Below are 15,265 nucleotides of genomic sequence, written 5' to 3'. Positions count from 1 at the left end.
GGGGGGGGGGGGGGGGGGGGGGGGGGGTAAATGGGTATATATATCAAGAAGAATCGACAAGAAAAAGAAGGCAAACCAAAACACCAAGGGAAGAACCACTCGAGTATCACTTAAACACTCTGAGATCTTTTTGTCTCGTTCTCTGATATCCCTCCCATCCCTGGCAACAGCCTCAACAATAACCCTAACCGCAACTCTCTGCTCCTCCACCACCCAACAAGACCCCACCCCTTCACCATCACCCTACCCATCAACCAGCTCACCCCCCTCACCCCCAACCTCGACTCCGCCATCTGCAACCTCAGCATAACAACCACATCCTCCGACCTCAACCCAGCCAGCGTATCCTGCACCGTCTACGCCCCAACCTCTCACCCCAGCCTCAACAACCCCCTCGCCTCGATCCTGTCCCCCACCCACCCCATCCAAAACCTGCACCTAGGAAGCGCCCTCTGCATCGCCCTACCCCGCAACAGCCTCTTCCACCGCGCCCTCCACCTCCTCAACCCAGACGCCCCCGAAAAGCGGCATACAGAAACGGCAAAAGACAAACGCGCAGCAGAAGCAGCTCCTAATACGGGGACAATAGGCGGCGCCACGTCGACTTCGACGGGTGGCGAGTCGAAACCTACTGAAAAGTTGGGTCCTCATCCAAAGAAGAAGATGAAGATGAGGAAAGATGAGGTGGGAGAGGAGGAGAAGAAAAGGGATGCGAAACCGACGGATAAGGAAATTATGACGCCGACTGGGGTGGCTGGGAGTAAACCTACGGATAATGTGGGGGATAAGAAGAAGGGAGGGAAGAAGAGAGAGGAGAATGAAGAAGAAGATGAAGAAGAAGAGAGTAGAGAGGGTGTGGGCAAGAGGGGGGTGGTGACTTATGTTGATGCTGCGCCTGGGGGTTTGAGGAGTGAGATGGGGATTTTTGGGGTGGTTGGGTTGGCGATTGGGATTGCGGCTGTGTTGATGTAGATGGATGGATGGATGGATGGATGGATGGATGGATGGATGGATGGATGGATGAATGGACGGACGGGGGGAGAAAGGTGATTTTGTACATAGACAAAGTGCAAAGGACAGAGAATGTGGTGTATATGATAAAGTCAGACTATTAATTACTTCATCTACTAAATCTTGGACTATCGTACAGAGATAACTAAAAAGTTCGCTATCATGTCCTTCATCAACAAGACGAAAACGCCAATGCTAAAAAACTTCAAAACATTTTTTTTTGCTTCGGTGTGCGACAAAGGAAAACCCGGCTGGTCGAATAGCCAAAGATGCTCACACGAAAAGTAATCCAAGTGACTCTTGAGGCCTCAAAGAGTATTGGAAAATCGCGGCATGATATCATGGTAAGTAAGCGATGGTGGTGGCGAAGATTCGATGCGTCCATCGAACATACCGATGAGAGAGAAAAAACATTCAACGACGAAAAAAAAACGACCCAAACGCTGATTTTGATGAAAGACACAACAACAACAAAAACAACTCGTTTTTCCCTTCTCTTTCTTTTCGACTCTCGCTCAACTTAATCCTTCTCTTCTCGTCGATAAGCCCAATTCGTATCTTCTCTTTTCACCAGCCGCAGCGCGACAAAAAGGTGTGACCTTCAGACCCCCCGATCTTCCAGCTCTTATTGTGCACTCCGGCATTTGGAAAGGAAAACAATGGCAAAGGAAATATCAAGAAGAAAAAAAATCTCAAGCTGAGCAAAGGGACGAGGAGAGAGGAGAGGAATTCCCCATGTTACCTAGGAAGACGTTTATTTCTTCCCGAGCAGGCCACCGACCATGCTCATAGGTCCGCTCGCACCCTTCTTCTTCTTCTTGTCGCCGCCGCCTAGCGCGTCAGTGATACCGCCCAAGCCCAGTCCACCAAGCAGCTTGTTGATACCAAGTCCGCCTAGCAGACCGTTGACGAGACCACCGAGACCAAGACCGTTGAGAAGTCTGCCAACAAGGTTGAGAACACCAGTTAGCAGCAAGCCAACGGCAGCAATGATCTGGAATAGAGGCTCGGTAAGGAGAGCCCAGAGTGGGTTGAGCTTCTTCTTGGCGTGGGGCATGTCGGAGATCTTCTTCTTAGCGTTGTCAATGGTGGTGACGACAGTGGTAGTAAGCTCCTTGAGGTTATCGGCAAGCTTGTACTCTTCGGGTGAGGCTTCGCCAGTCTGTTGACGGCCCTTTGCCTGAGCGGCGATACGGCCATCGGGGTCGAGACCACGGAGCGATCCATTGCAGTCGTTGAGGATGCGAGATCCTTCCTCGATAAGTGGCTTGACGTTGTTGACAAGTTCTTCTTCGTCGAGCTCGTCACGTGGTGTGCGGTCAGCTTGCTCAATGTACTAGAAGCGAGTTAGTGATTGTTCGTGAAAAGGAAAAGCAGATTTTATCATCAAGCATACCTCTGTAATTTGCTTCATGACAGGCTGGACACGCTGAAGAGTGTCTTCACAGATGGCAGACATCTTCTTGGCGAGCTCAGAATCTTCACGACGCTGCCTCTCCTCGTCGGTCTCATCTTCCTCTTCTTCCTGGATGTTCTCCAGGAGAGTGACTTCTCCGACCTTGTTACCGTCATTGTCGACAACATATCCGTTGTCGTCAATCTCAAGACCAGCACAGTGACCAAGGTCGCCAGCAGTGAGACGGCCAATAACGTCACCGTTCTCGTCGCGGACCTCGCCCTCCTTGTTGACACGCATGCCAGCCATGGGGTTGATACGGCGCTCCTTCTGCTCAGGCTCCCATCGCTCGGCCTTTCCAATGACGTTGCCGTTCTTGTCGTTGATGTCACCATCCTCGTCGACCTTGTGTCCCTCGAGCTTCTTGATGTCGCCCTCGATGACACGGCCAATGATTTCGCCAGAAGGAGTCTGGACAGTACCATCCTTGGCAACAACAGCAGAGTCGAAGCCAGCAAATGGTCCCTCAGGTCCAGACTGGTGACCGTGGACAAGCTCACCGCGACCAATAACGTTACCTTCGTTGTCCCAAATCTGGCCCTTGCCGTCAACCTTCTTGCCGGCCAGAGTGGCTGGGTCTCCCTCAGCGACGCGACCGATAACGGCGCCGCTGGAGTCGACAATGTTGCCAGCCTTGTTAACAGTGCAGCCAGCAAGAGCACTAAGGTCAACTTCCTCCTGCTCCTCTTCCTCCCATGGCTCAGCGTGACCCTTGACATTGCCGTACTTGTCGATAATGTCACCGTCCTCGTCAACAGTGTGTCCAACGAGCCTCTTGGGGTCACCCTCAGTGAGTTGACCAACACGGTTGCCATCGTTGTCTTCGACGAATCCGTCCTTGACAACGCGGAGGCCTTCGAAACCGGCGAATGGGCCCTCCTTGCGCTCGGGGCGCTCGTTGGGAGGGATGAGCTCGCAGCGACCGACAACCTTGCCGGTATCGCCGTGAATGAGACCATCACCATCGGACTTGCGTCCGGCGAGCTCACCAAGGTTACCCTCGACAAGCTTTCCGATAGGAATGCCCTCGCTGTTGACAAGGTAACCCTGCTTGTTGAGAGTGAGACCATCAAGAACAGAGAGGTCAGCGGGTTCTTCCTCTTCCTCATCCTCGAGAGGCTCAGCATGGCCCTTGACGTTGCCGTACTTGTCAAGGATGTCACCATCCTCATCTACGGCCATGCCAACAAGACGCTTGGCATTGCCTTCGACGATCTTGCCGACAGTGTTGCCATCCTCATCGGCAACCATGCCACCCTGGACGACTCGGAGACCCTCGAGGCCAGCAAAGATACCCTCGGGCTTGGATTCGCGCTCCTCCTCAGGGATCAGTTCGCAACGACCAATCTGCTTGCCAGTGTCGTTGAAGATGAGGCCCTCTTCGTTAATCTTGCGGCCAGACAGCTCCTTGGGATTGCCTTCGACAAGACGGCCAATGGGGATGCCATCATCGCCGATGACATTGCCTTGCTTGTTGACAGTGCGGCCTGCGAGGGCGGAAAGGTCCAGTGGAGCCTCCTCCTCTGGGGCCTCCTCCTCGGGTTCATCGTAGCGTTCAGCGTGGCCAACGACTGAGCCCTTCTTGTCAAGAATGTCACCGTCTTCATCGACAGCGCGACCAACGAGCTTCTTAGCATCGCCCTCGACGACCTGGCCGACGCGGTTGCCCTTGTCGTCTTCGACGAAGCCATCCTTGACAACAACAAGGCCTTCGAGACCAGCGAAAGGAGATTCCTCTTCGCCTTCCTCCTGGGGAATAGTCTGGGCGCGGCCAATGACCTTGCCCTTGTTGTCCCAGAATTGGCCTTCAGCATCGCAGGTAAGGCCAGACTTTGACAGCTTCTTGGCGTCACCCTCGATCAGCTCACCAACAATGTTGCCATTGTTGTCAATGAGCTTGCCGGCCTTGTTGACCTTGAGGCCATCGAGGATTGATAGAGGAGGGCGGCCATCATCGTCGACAGCCTCCTCGGCTTCCTCTTCACCCTCTTCGACCTCTTCCTCAGCCTCACCGACTTGCTGCTCGACCATCTTGGGAAGGGTCTTGACCTTTCCAATGACGTTTCCGTCCTTGTCAAGTACCTCACCCTTGGCATTGATCTTCTTACCAGCACACTCGGCGGCATCGCCCTCGACAAGTTCGCCGATAGGCTCGCCATCCTCGTCAAGAACCTGGCCCTTCTTGTTGACCTTGAGGCCGTCGAGCTCATTGATTTCTGGGGTGATTTCAACTTGCTTGACTTCAGGTTCCTGGATTTGGGAAGCATCAACCATCTTGGGCAGAGCCTTGACCTTGCCGAGAACGTTTCCGTCCTTGTCGACGACCTCGCCCTTGGCGTTGATCTTCTTACCAGCGCACTTGGCAGGATCACCTTCGACGAGCTCACCAATCTCCTCGCCTTCCTCATCGAGAACCTTGCCCTTCTTGTTGACCTTGAAGCCTTCAAGCTCATCGATTTCAGGGGTGATCTCCTTCAACTCAGGCTCACCCTCGCCCTCCTCTTCCTCTTCCTCTTCCAATGGCTCGCCAAGCTCCTCCTTTAGAGCCTTGATAGCGCTGAAGGCAGCCTCGCCAGGAACAACGTCGACCTTGCCGATGACCTTGCCATCCTTGTCGAGGACTTCACCCTTCTCGTTGACCTTCTTGCCAGCGCACTTCTCAAGGTCACCGTCAGTGAGCTCACCAATCTCTTCACCGTCAGAATCGAGGATCTTGCCCTTCTTGTTGACCTTGAGGCCGTCCAAGATTCTGGTGTCGAGAGCACCAGCGGCAGACTCCTTGAGCTTATCAGCGGCGCCCTCAGCGAGCTCAACCGTGCCAAGAACATTGCCGTCCTGGTCGACGACCTCGCCCTTGTCGTTGACGGTGAGGCCCTTGACGTTCTCGATATTCTCAAGGTCGCCCTCGGCAACGTTGCCAACGACATCACCATCGTCGTTGAGGATCTCGCCACTGCTGTTGATTTCCATGCCCTCAAGGGCCTCGACGCCAGGAAGCTCGTCTTCAATGTCAGCAGCCTTCTCCTCAACGCCTGCCTTGGTGCTTTCGGCAGCGTTGGTAGCAGTGCCCTTGGCTTGCTCGGCAGCGTTGTTAACGCCGTTGAGGGCATCACCTTCCTCTTCCTCGTCCTCATCATCATCCTGCTGGTACGCAGGGAGGTCGGCGGCTTCAGGAGAGAGTTCAGCCCTGGCAATGACGTTGCCATCATCGTCAAGAATCTCGCCGTTCTCGTTGAACTCGCGACCCTGAATGTCGGCTGGGTCGCCCTCGACAAGGTGGCCAACAAAGTCACCGTCCTCGTTGAGGATTTGACCAGATCGGTCGGCGGTGAGACCCTTGAGAATGCTGATGTTGGGCATCTTGCCGCTGACATCTCCGAGCTGCTGGTCTGCCAACTCGGGAGTGAGTTCGCAGCGACCAACAAGATCACCATCGTCATCAAGGATTTCTCCGTTGTCGCCAATGGGGTAGCCAGCAAGATCCTCGGCATCACCTTCAACTAGGCGGCCGATGATCTTGCCGTCTTGGTTCTTGATCAGACCCTCCTCATCAACCTCGAGGCCCTTGAGGAGGCTCAGGTCGGGAGTGGCATCGTCAACGGTATCCTGAGCCTTATCCTTGACATTACCTGCCTTGTCCTGGGCAGTGTTCTTGGCTGACTCGGTGGTATCTTCGGCGGTATCGCGAACATCCTGTGTAGCTTCCTGAGCACCGTCTTGAACATCATCAGCAGCATCCTGTGCTGCGCCCTTGGGGTCTTGCTTGGCCTTGCCTGCAAGGTTGGAGGCTCGGCCAGCGAGACCACGAGCACCGCTCAATGCGCCTTCTCCAGCCTGCTTTCCGGTATCAGCGGCTTTGCTGGCAGTGTCGGTCGCATCGTCTTCGGTGTTGTCGGCAGTATCTTCGGCATCGTCTCCTGCCTTTTGTGTAGCGTCGTCTTCGTCGCCATATTCTTCGTCGTCGTCGTCGTCGATTGGCTTGGGCTCAGCCTGCTCGAGCTCGTCGCCGGCCTGTGAGACCTTGCCGGTGGTGTCTTCTGCCTTGCCCTTGACGTCCTTGGCAGTTTCCTCGCCCTTTTTGGTAGCGTCTTCAAAGGTGTTCTCTGTGTCGTCTTGCACATCCTGTGCCTTTTCCTGTCCTTCCTGCAACAGGCCCTCTGCCTGCTCGGGCATGTCGGAGGTGGGGGCGTCCTCCGACTTGCCTACCTGAGGCTTGTTGAGCTTGGGTGCAGATGTCTGTGGCTTCCTGCCGAGCTTGGTAGGGGTGCGGGGGGTGTCACCCTTTCCTGCTGCTGGGGAAGGCATGTTGCTGAATAGAACGCTCGAGACGTTGTATGAGTTGTCGTGACCGTGGTGAGCCGTGGTGGATGTGAAAGTGTAGGAAGAAGCTCGGTGGCTTGTTCCTGATACGTTACTTGAGATGGATTGAGAGCGTGCGGAACGGGGGGAATTCCTATTAGGCGTCGGGGGGAACGAGTAGTAGGAGTAGTTGTGTGAAGAATTATCGGTCATATATCAATTGACGAATGGGTCGTCTTTGTAGTAGTGAAAAGCACTGGAAGCAAGGCCGAGCAGCAGGCCTTTATGAGGCGCATGTCTGCATGCTGGACCATCTGGGACAGATGACGTCGAAAGATGCTTTGCTGGAGACAGGAGCTGGGTTCTGTTTGGTGCGAGAAGACATGGCAAACCTGATTTGGCGGCGCACTGTGTGCAACGAAGGAGAAGAGGATTGCGTCACAGTGGTGGCTAGATTTGGCTTGGGGCGGGGCGTCAGCCCATGGTGGTGGTTTGGTGCCCACTCAGCGGGCTGAGACAAGGCAGGCGGGCAGCTGCAGCAAGGGGGGGGGGTACGGGCTGTGGCTGGAATTGGGATGGCATGGCAGGGAAATCGTCGATGGAGCCGCGGAGGGGCGGACTGGCACCGGGATTAGAGGTGAAAGGCTGCATGCAGATGAGCTGAAACGCCTAGCCACAAGACGCCGTGAAGTTACCTTTGGCGGTGGCTGCTTGGCAACCTGTTCCAAGTATGCAGAACAGAGCTTAAGTCAGTGTCGCTGTCTACTGTCTGTTGGAGCTCATTAGTACACGGCTGATTGTCTGGATTGAGAAGCTCGCAAGCAGAGGCACTGTATAGCATGGCAGAAGAAAGGCTGGTCAAGCAAAAGCAGATACATGGAGTCGAGGCTCCGATCGACGACACTGTGGCTGGTGGTGTTGAGGATCGCAGACAAGTGCAAGTATCAAGTAACATCCCGGACGGCGATGATGGATCCCCCCCTATCATAGCAGGGCCATGTGCATACAGCATAGAGAAAGAAGGCAAGCGGTGCCGTGCTGCGTGTAGGAAGCCAGCAAGCAGGTTGTAGCAGCGGGCGGACGCGTGTGAAGTTGGAGCTGTTGACATCATACCGCTGGGAGCTCCCCTGTCGAATCCTCGCTTAACTTAGCCATGGCTCCAAGATGAACGCCACGAGCCGCGTCAATGGCAAAACAAAAAAAAACTGGACTCCAAATGAGCTGGACAAGACCCTGCGTCACAAGCTGCTGAGAGTACAAGTACACCTACACCTAGAATGAGCAGATGCCAGGGGGCTGGGCCATGATAGGAAACCAGGCACCCGCACGGCCTCAGCCAAGTCATTGCGTGAACGTGAGCTCATAGCAGTGTTCCCCAAATAACCGTAAGCATGTAAATTACTCATGGGCATTGGCATGGGCATGAACGGCGGGGCGGAGGGGCAGCACGAGCTCCCACTCCCTCCCTCCCTTGCCAACGGCCAACGGCTAACGGCGCGACGTTGACCCTTTCGTCTCCCACCCACAGGTGTCGGTCGTGACAGGCTGTAGTAAAACTTTATCGTCCCATGGCTCTTGTGCTTGCTATCACCATGCAACCCTCTAGCCACGCCCAGCATTCCGCTCCGACCCCATGCGCGTGCGTACAAAAGGGTCTTGTCTGGTCTGTCTGTCTGTCATACCACGATTTCCTCTTCTGGCCATACCCCGCTGGCGACACGAGCACAAGCAATTCCTCATCGGTGTACAGCATTGTCGTTTCAGCCTGTGCTACCAGTCGAGTCATGTCAGTGTATACATACATACATACATATCTATGGCAGGCTGCATAGCAATAGCGGAAATGATGCTTACGTACGTCCTTTGGTGCAAGCAAGATCAGACAAAAGAAACAACTCTGGGTCGGTGACGAAGTCTGATGTCACCGACTATCCCGCCTTGGCAGTTGGCCGCAACTGTGGCGGCACGGAACGGGGGTTCCGCTCGCCTGAGCGTCGCAAATCAAAGCTAACGGCTCCCATTCCTATCCTCTGGTTCTGGGCCTACTACCACGACTCGCGCTTCTTGCTGCTCGATACTCGATACTCGTGCCCCGATCCTCCCTCTCCAGCATCGTGGCAATCAAATGCGCCACACAGCCGCAACCCCTTTGCGCCGTCTGTTTGGCTCTGTGTACTCTAGTCTACATGTGTTGTTTTATTTTATTTTTACAGACAGCCTCACACTACTACCATTAAGCCCCAACTAGGACAGTTGTCCGCTCATTTCTCATGCATGTGGATATCATTAAACTAATTAAACTCGCAGCAAACCCCATCATGACAACCCGCACGTGACCTGCAACTTCTCCAGCTTGCTTGCTTTCAGCTTTCCACTCGCTCCTTCCATGACGCAGGGACTCATCTCGATCCCGTCGGCGCAATCCCGTCCTCGACATCTTCCCCTGGCTTGCTCAACCACTTCTTCCTCTTCTGCTTAGCGCCCGCATTCTCCTTCGCCGTCACTCTCACGTCGTCCTTCTCAGACCCGCCTCGGCTGAGCCGCTTCCAGATCCGTCGGCTCAAGCTCCCCTGCTTCTTTTCCGCCTCCCTCTTCTCTGCCTCTTGCGCCAGCAGTTGCCGTTCCCGTTGCGCACTCTCACTCTTGTCCATTTGCTCTTCCACCTTGCGCGCATGCTCCTCAGGATGCACCACCTTCTCTTCTACCTCTTTCACATGCGCAATCCCATGCTTGACCTTTCTCCGTGTCTTGACATAGGCTTCAAGACCCACCAGCACAGCATAGGATCGGGAAATGGACACACGTGACATGTCCACCCCGTTCTCTTTCAACGAGTGAACAAATACTCGAAAGTTCTCGGTAGGAGGCCGGTAGTGGCCAGATAGAGGCGAGAGGCGCCGTAGCTGACCATCCTTGACTTTGATCAATCCAGCAGCAGAGATTCGAGCGCCATGAAGGAATGAGCTGTGCTGGAAGGCGCCTGACTGCTTGATTCCAATGTAAAGGCGGAATGATGTATCCGCAACCTAACACAATGTTAGCACACTGGATGAAATGACGACAGCTCCAGAACATACAAAGATCCAGGTATTCGGCTTCACCGAGCTACGCAACAGATGGTTCAGAATCGTAGCTGCCGAGACGTATTTGATCTTGGAAATGCCCTTTGCTTTGTCGAGATCCTCATTCACATAATGTTCGGCCTCTGCTTCACTCTCTGACGCCGAGGAGCTCGAGCTGATCGATATCAACGAGCTCCGCCGTATCGTTCGACTCTGTCCGGAATGCAGCTTAGCCTTTGGACCATAGGCCGGCGTATCATCGTCCACGGGCACCACCCCGTTGACACTATCTTTGTACTCGGGCGTAGTGTTGATGCGCTCTCCGTTCTTCACCCAGCACAACCGTCCTTCCCCATCGATAGTGACCAAGTAGTTTAGCCGCTCCTCGCGCGACAAATAGCGCACTCGCTCCGAGTCCATCCTCTGTCTCGACACGGTAGGATGTTCGTAATTCCTGCCCTCGCCGTGATCCAACCAGTAAAAGAAATTCTCGTGCGTATCCTCCTTCTTCCACTGCTCATGGTACGCGCGCAGATTACTCCCGTACCGGTGTTTGTGGTCGACCATTTCGAGAAAGTACTGCAGATCCATCATCTTGGCCGTCTTTTCGCGCTCTGCCCTCGACGCGCTGCGCTTGCGCCGCTGCTCCGTCTGCTCCTCTGACGCTGCTGCCTCGTTGTCGTCGTTATCCGTCTCTTCAGCGCTATCATGCGGATCGTCTGCGCCTGCTCGTCGCGCAATCTCACCTGCTTTCTTCCACTTCTCGCGCGCAGCCGTCGAACTCGCGCGCGCCCGCTGTTCAGGCGTAGTCAGCTTCTCGCGCAGCGCTGCCTCCTCGGCGGCGCGCGCCTTGGGACGAGTCGTATGTCGCCATTTTGCTGTTTTTCAAAATCTTATCAGCTCTTTTTGTTTTCGTGTTTCGGTGGGGGAGGGAATAGTAAGATCGTAAGATTGGAGAACTGCTAACCGTCGCGTATCACCTGTTGGACACATTTAATTAGCCACACAAACTTTGCTCACTCAACAACCGTACAAATATTCTGTACGCTTGTTGTTTTGTTTTGTTTTGTTTTTTTTCTCAAATGGTTATGCGGACCTCTGCCCAGCGTGCGCTAGCGTCCAGCCCCATGCCCTGGAGCTGCCTTCGCTCCCGATATCCACGGTAGTTGCGCTGGATCACTTGCGCCGCATGATTCTGCTGCTCATCTGTCGTTTTCGTTGTCGTTGTCGTTGTCGCCATGTTTGCCATGCCTTTCTTTCTTTTTTTTTGCAACTTTCAAAACTTGGCAGAGGGGCTGGCATGCCACCTCCATATATGTTGTGGCGCAGGGAAAACGTGGAGAAGGGCTGAAGTGTCCGTGTGCAAAACGTTTGTGAGGCTTGACAGCTGCGCAGGGCACAGACCCCGTTCAAGTGGAGCTAGTTAGCCAATGTAATCCGGTACGCCGGCAACTTTTTGCTTCGTCAGGTGCGAAGAGGAGCCGCGTCATCGGTCCTCATTGCCCTTTTTTTTAAACCCCCTCCCACTAGTATCGTGAGCGTTATGTTATATATATATATATGCCTCAATCTTAGCGATGTAATAGTAAACGCCAAAGTAAAATCATATGTGCCCTATTCTAAACGTAGAAGCGTGATTCATTAACCTTTTTTTTCTCTCTTTTATTAATTCTCTACGGACGAGGTCATGATTGGAAATTTGCCAAGCTGAAGTCGTAAATTACCGAACTTTGATCAGCTTAGTCACATGACTTGGGTCTAGACTTTACGACGAACGTACCAACTCTCACCAATGTAAAAAAGCACGCATGGACGGCCTGGTAAGTCAGAAGATGATGATGGTATTGGGAAATTTGGCTGGTTTTGGGGGGGGATTAGGTTATATATATTTCGATATCTTGTATCATATAGCTACATGATTAATTTATGATTTTATTTACTTGTGATTGAAACTTTCTCCAGGAAGAAACTCTTTTTTTTTTGAAAAAAAAAATCTCTTGGATGCTGGGAAATCCTGTACATTTATATCGGTATGTCGAATCTAGAAATTGAATAGAAAAAATAACGGAGATTTGAGGGGTTGGATTTTTTTTTCTTCTTCTCCAGATATTGAATAGGTAGGTTTACCACTGTTTTTTTAAGATGATATGTAATTGGATATTTTTCAATTTTTGATAATACTAACATTTTTTGACTACTTCTGATATACAACGAAGCTTTAAACCCCACGCACCTCTCTCTCTCTCTTTCTGCTGCATACTTCAACACCTCATTGCGAGTTAACGAGCCAGCATATTGTAATTCAACACGGTGGACAGCGATCCAGTAATGCCCGTCCAACAATTGGTCTGGTATGATATCAAAACCATGGAACACAACATCTCGCATGTACCTACCATCTCCACTCCAACGCATCCGCACAAAAAAACCTCAGCACCTCTCCCAAACCCCCTCCCTTTCCTCTTCCTTCATGCCACACACATACACCTCCCCACATAATGGCGCCACACCACCCAGCACATGCAAGCCAAACGACACGCCTACCACCTAAGCGCTTCTTAACCCACATCCTCCTTTCCGCCATAGCAATCAGCATCCCACACCTCCTGTACCGCCTCCTTATCCGCATCCTCCTCTCCTACTTCCCACGAACCCAGCTCTCCACCATCCAACTCATCATCTTCCTCTTAACCTTCAACCTCACAAACATCCTCGGTCTCGCCTTCCGCCTCCTGTTCCTCGGCCAGGGCACTCGAAACCAGCTACGCAGCGAATCCTACGGCTCCATCGTCTCGTCTGTCGTCGCTGCGCTACATGGCGTTATTTTGCTGCTTGGCCGGTATGTGAATGGTGGGTTTACGGCAAGACAGAGCGCTGCGGTGCATTTTTGTGCCGTATTTTGGGTGCTTGAGGAGTGTGAGGGGTTTTGGGCGTACGGGCAGTGGCGATACGTGAGGCGTGCGGATGAGGGGCTGCGGTTTGAGTATTTGCGCGAGCCGGTGGCGTATCGGGCGGGTGCGGCGGATTTCTGGTGGTATGGGGGGTTGGGCAAGGAGTGCTTGGTGGGGTTTGCGGAGTGCGTGGTATTTCAGGTGGTTTGCGGGGTTGCGGCGTGTGGGATCAAGAGTGTGGTTAATCCGGATCCAGAATGTGGACTTCTTTGTAGTATGGTGGGTGGAATGGTGCTGTTTGGCGGGTATCCAGCTTCGGTGTGGGAAGCAGTTTTGGGACTGGCGCTGTTGAGGGTTGTGAGGCAGGCTAATTATGTGAGTTTTTGGGCGTTGTTCGCGTTGGCAAGGCGGTGGGGAATGGTGAGATGTGAAAGGGGTAGTTTTGAGAGTAAAAGTAAGTCTGGAAGTAGCTATGGAAAGGATATAACGTGTAGTTATGGTGCGTAAGAGTAGAGTTACATATCTCTGCCACTGCATAATCGTTGGTTGAATTTCTCACTGCTTAACGCCTACTACGATAGGCGGTTTCATAGGCAACTTTTCATCTTGAGAGTCTTCATGCGCCAAAGAACGCTTGCCATCTGCTCTTCATCTCCTGCAATGCACATACAACCTCAGTGTATACTGCACTCTGCAGTGCGTCACCATGAAGATCGTCATCACAAGAAAAGTCGCAGTGAATGCATTTGCGCACAACTTCCAAATATTTGGGGCCTAGAGTTTGGATAGAGTGGTGTTTCTCGTCCAGCAGCTTTCTCGCTGCGATAATATCGCTGGGTGTGCTGTTCAGTTGGGGTCCTGTAATTTCTCGTTGAGCACAGATTTCCAGCAGGGCGACACCGAGTTTAGCTAGAGTGAGGTTGCGAACGCCAAACGTATGCTTCAGATCAAGCGCGTTATGCTTTGGCTCGGTGGTGAGGGAGGAGTCATCTGGGAAGCGGTTGCTCAGGTGCAAGCTATCTAGTGCGTCGGAAATGTTGTTGACATCTGCGCGAGACGGATCCGTGAAATATGCCACGTCTTGAAGAGTCCATGCTTGCGGCAGCCAGGAGGTTGAATGGTACTGCAGGACTGCCTCGGTTAGCTTGTGCGCAAGCGTAAGCTGTTGCAGCATACGAAAGCGCTGAACGAGGCTCTTGATAGGCAAAGCCCCTTTCCGCCTGGCGAAAGACGATATATCGTGGGTGGCGAGTTTGCTGGCATAGTAGAACATAAATCGCATTACTGGTTGACTCTTTGCCACTTCAAGAAATCTCACGCAGCCATCTTGACATGCCGATGCAGACGAGTGCATTCTTGTTACGTGACAGCAAACGCTTTCTGTTGTCTTCAAGTCCAGCATGACAAAAGATTGGGCCTGTGTCGTTTGTATGTTGCTTGTTATGGTTGTTCGAACACACCTGACATTGTCTTTAGGATCATCAATTCGGACTCTCTTTTTTGATTTGGCTTTTTCTGACTTCGTCTTGGTTGCAACTGGCACTGTTTCCCCTATCCCATGACACAATGCGCTCGCCAGTGGTGGCTGAGGCGACGTTGGCACTTTGTATGGTGTAAGTGATGTAATAGATCGAGTTTGTAGCCATATTGGCATGTCGGTGAATGGCCTACACATTGTTAGCAGGATGGTTTTCATATGACGCACTGAGCTGCGAAGCATGTCTTCCCTGACATACTTTTGGACTATGAGACCTTGTTTTGGTTGGCATGCAACGACAACATCAAGCTGTACGCTGTCGTGGCCGCTTTTGGCATCGAGCGACAGCTTGGCCTGGTGTCCACTATGAGATGTGTTCGTGCAAGACCATGACTTGTGGATCGACTTTCCTAGTTGTTGCGAGGCGATGCGGATCTGCTGATAGCTCTTTGGCACAGCCTTGCGAATGATACAAGCCGATGGGACATTGCGGCGCTTCTGCATCTTGCACCTCTGTTTGCGCAACTTGCTCAGTGATTTGTTCCATTTGTCCAAGGACTCCAACTGTCGGATGTATTCATTCTCTTTGCGAGTCGCGTTGAAAGCATGCCAGACTTTCTTCCTGAACTCGTGTTGTGGTTGTTTTGTGTTGCCCAGACCGTCTTCAAGTTTGCTTAGGCTGTCTCGTGTTTCGCGGAGGATATCGTGGAGTCGCGTCACAATTTCCTGACATAGCTCGTAATCCTGTTGCATCAGGCTCCGTAGTCGCTGCTCAATGTCCTTTCCTTGCTCTTGCCAGTTCTTGTGCGCCGGATCCTCCATCATCTCAGATATCTCGCTGGGGTCGGCCATAGCTGCCTGCAGTAGCATGCGGCAATCATTTTTGAAATTCGCTGCTGCTACTCGGAACTTCAGCTGGATGTCGGATGCAACTTCTGCGTGTCGTGAGAAAGTCGTCAGTTTGCTCCTGGCGGTGCTGTAGGACTTGAGAATTTCAACAACGACTGGCACTACGCCAAAGACCAGGCCTGCGACTTCGATTCCCGACATGATGCTGAGAAAGAATTGG

General features: G+C 52.8%; 4 protein-coding genes across 4 annotated transcripts; 2 read left to right on the top strand and 2 right to left on the bottom strand.

Annotated features, from left to right (window-relative positions):
• Positions 1–126: 126 nt before the first annotated feature.
• On the top strand, positions 127–972 carry COCMIDRAFT_5605 (uncharacterized protein; the record flags this gene model as incomplete). Its single annotated transcript, XM_007690090.1, has 1 exon — positions 127–972. A coding segment is annotated over one exon (846 nt), but the record flags the coding sequence as incomplete, so codon positions are not given.
• Positions 973–1,765: 793 nt separating this feature from the next.
• On the bottom strand, positions 1,766–6,772 carry COCMIDRAFT_96278 (uncharacterized protein; the record flags this gene model as incomplete). Its single annotated transcript, XM_007690130.1, has 2 exons — positions 1,766–2,347; positions 2,408–6,772. 2 exons carry the CDS (start codon positions 6,770–6,772, stop codon positions 1,766–1,768), a joined length of 4,947 nt encoding a protein of 1,648 aa, XP_007688320.1.
• Positions 6,773–12,326: 5,554 nt separating this feature from the next.
• Positions 12,327–13,150, top strand: COCMIDRAFT_26614 (uncharacterized protein; the record flags this gene model as incomplete). The annotated part of the gene is made up of 2 exons (XM_007690099.1): positions 12,327–13,094; positions 13,127–13,150. 2 exons carry the CDS (start codon positions 12,327–12,329, stop codon positions 13,148–13,150), a joined length of 792 nt encoding a protein of 263 aa, XP_007688289.1.
• A 185-nt stretch (positions 13,151–13,335) lies between these two features.
• Positions 13,336–15,246, bottom strand: COCMIDRAFT_96258 (uncharacterized protein; the record flags this gene model as incomplete). The annotated part of the gene is made up of 2 exons (XM_007690129.1): positions 13,336–14,386; positions 14,456–15,246. The coding sequence occupies 2 exons, from the start codon at positions 15,244–15,246 to the stop codon at positions 13,336–13,338; spliced, it is 1,842 nt and encodes a 613-aa protein (XP_007688319.1).
• Positions 15,247–15,265: the final 19 nt, after the last annotated feature.

This window comes from Bipolaris oryzae (assembly GCF_000523455.1).
Source record: "Bipolaris oryzae ATCC 44560 unplaced genomic scaffold scaffold_71, whole genome shotgun sequence".
Taxonomy (NCBI): Eukaryota; Fungi; Ascomycota; class Dothideomycetes; order Pleosporales; family Pleosporaceae; genus Bipolaris; species Bipolaris oryzae.
Note: the sequence above shows the minus strand (reverse complement) of the source record. Positions and strands in the feature narration are given on the sequence as shown.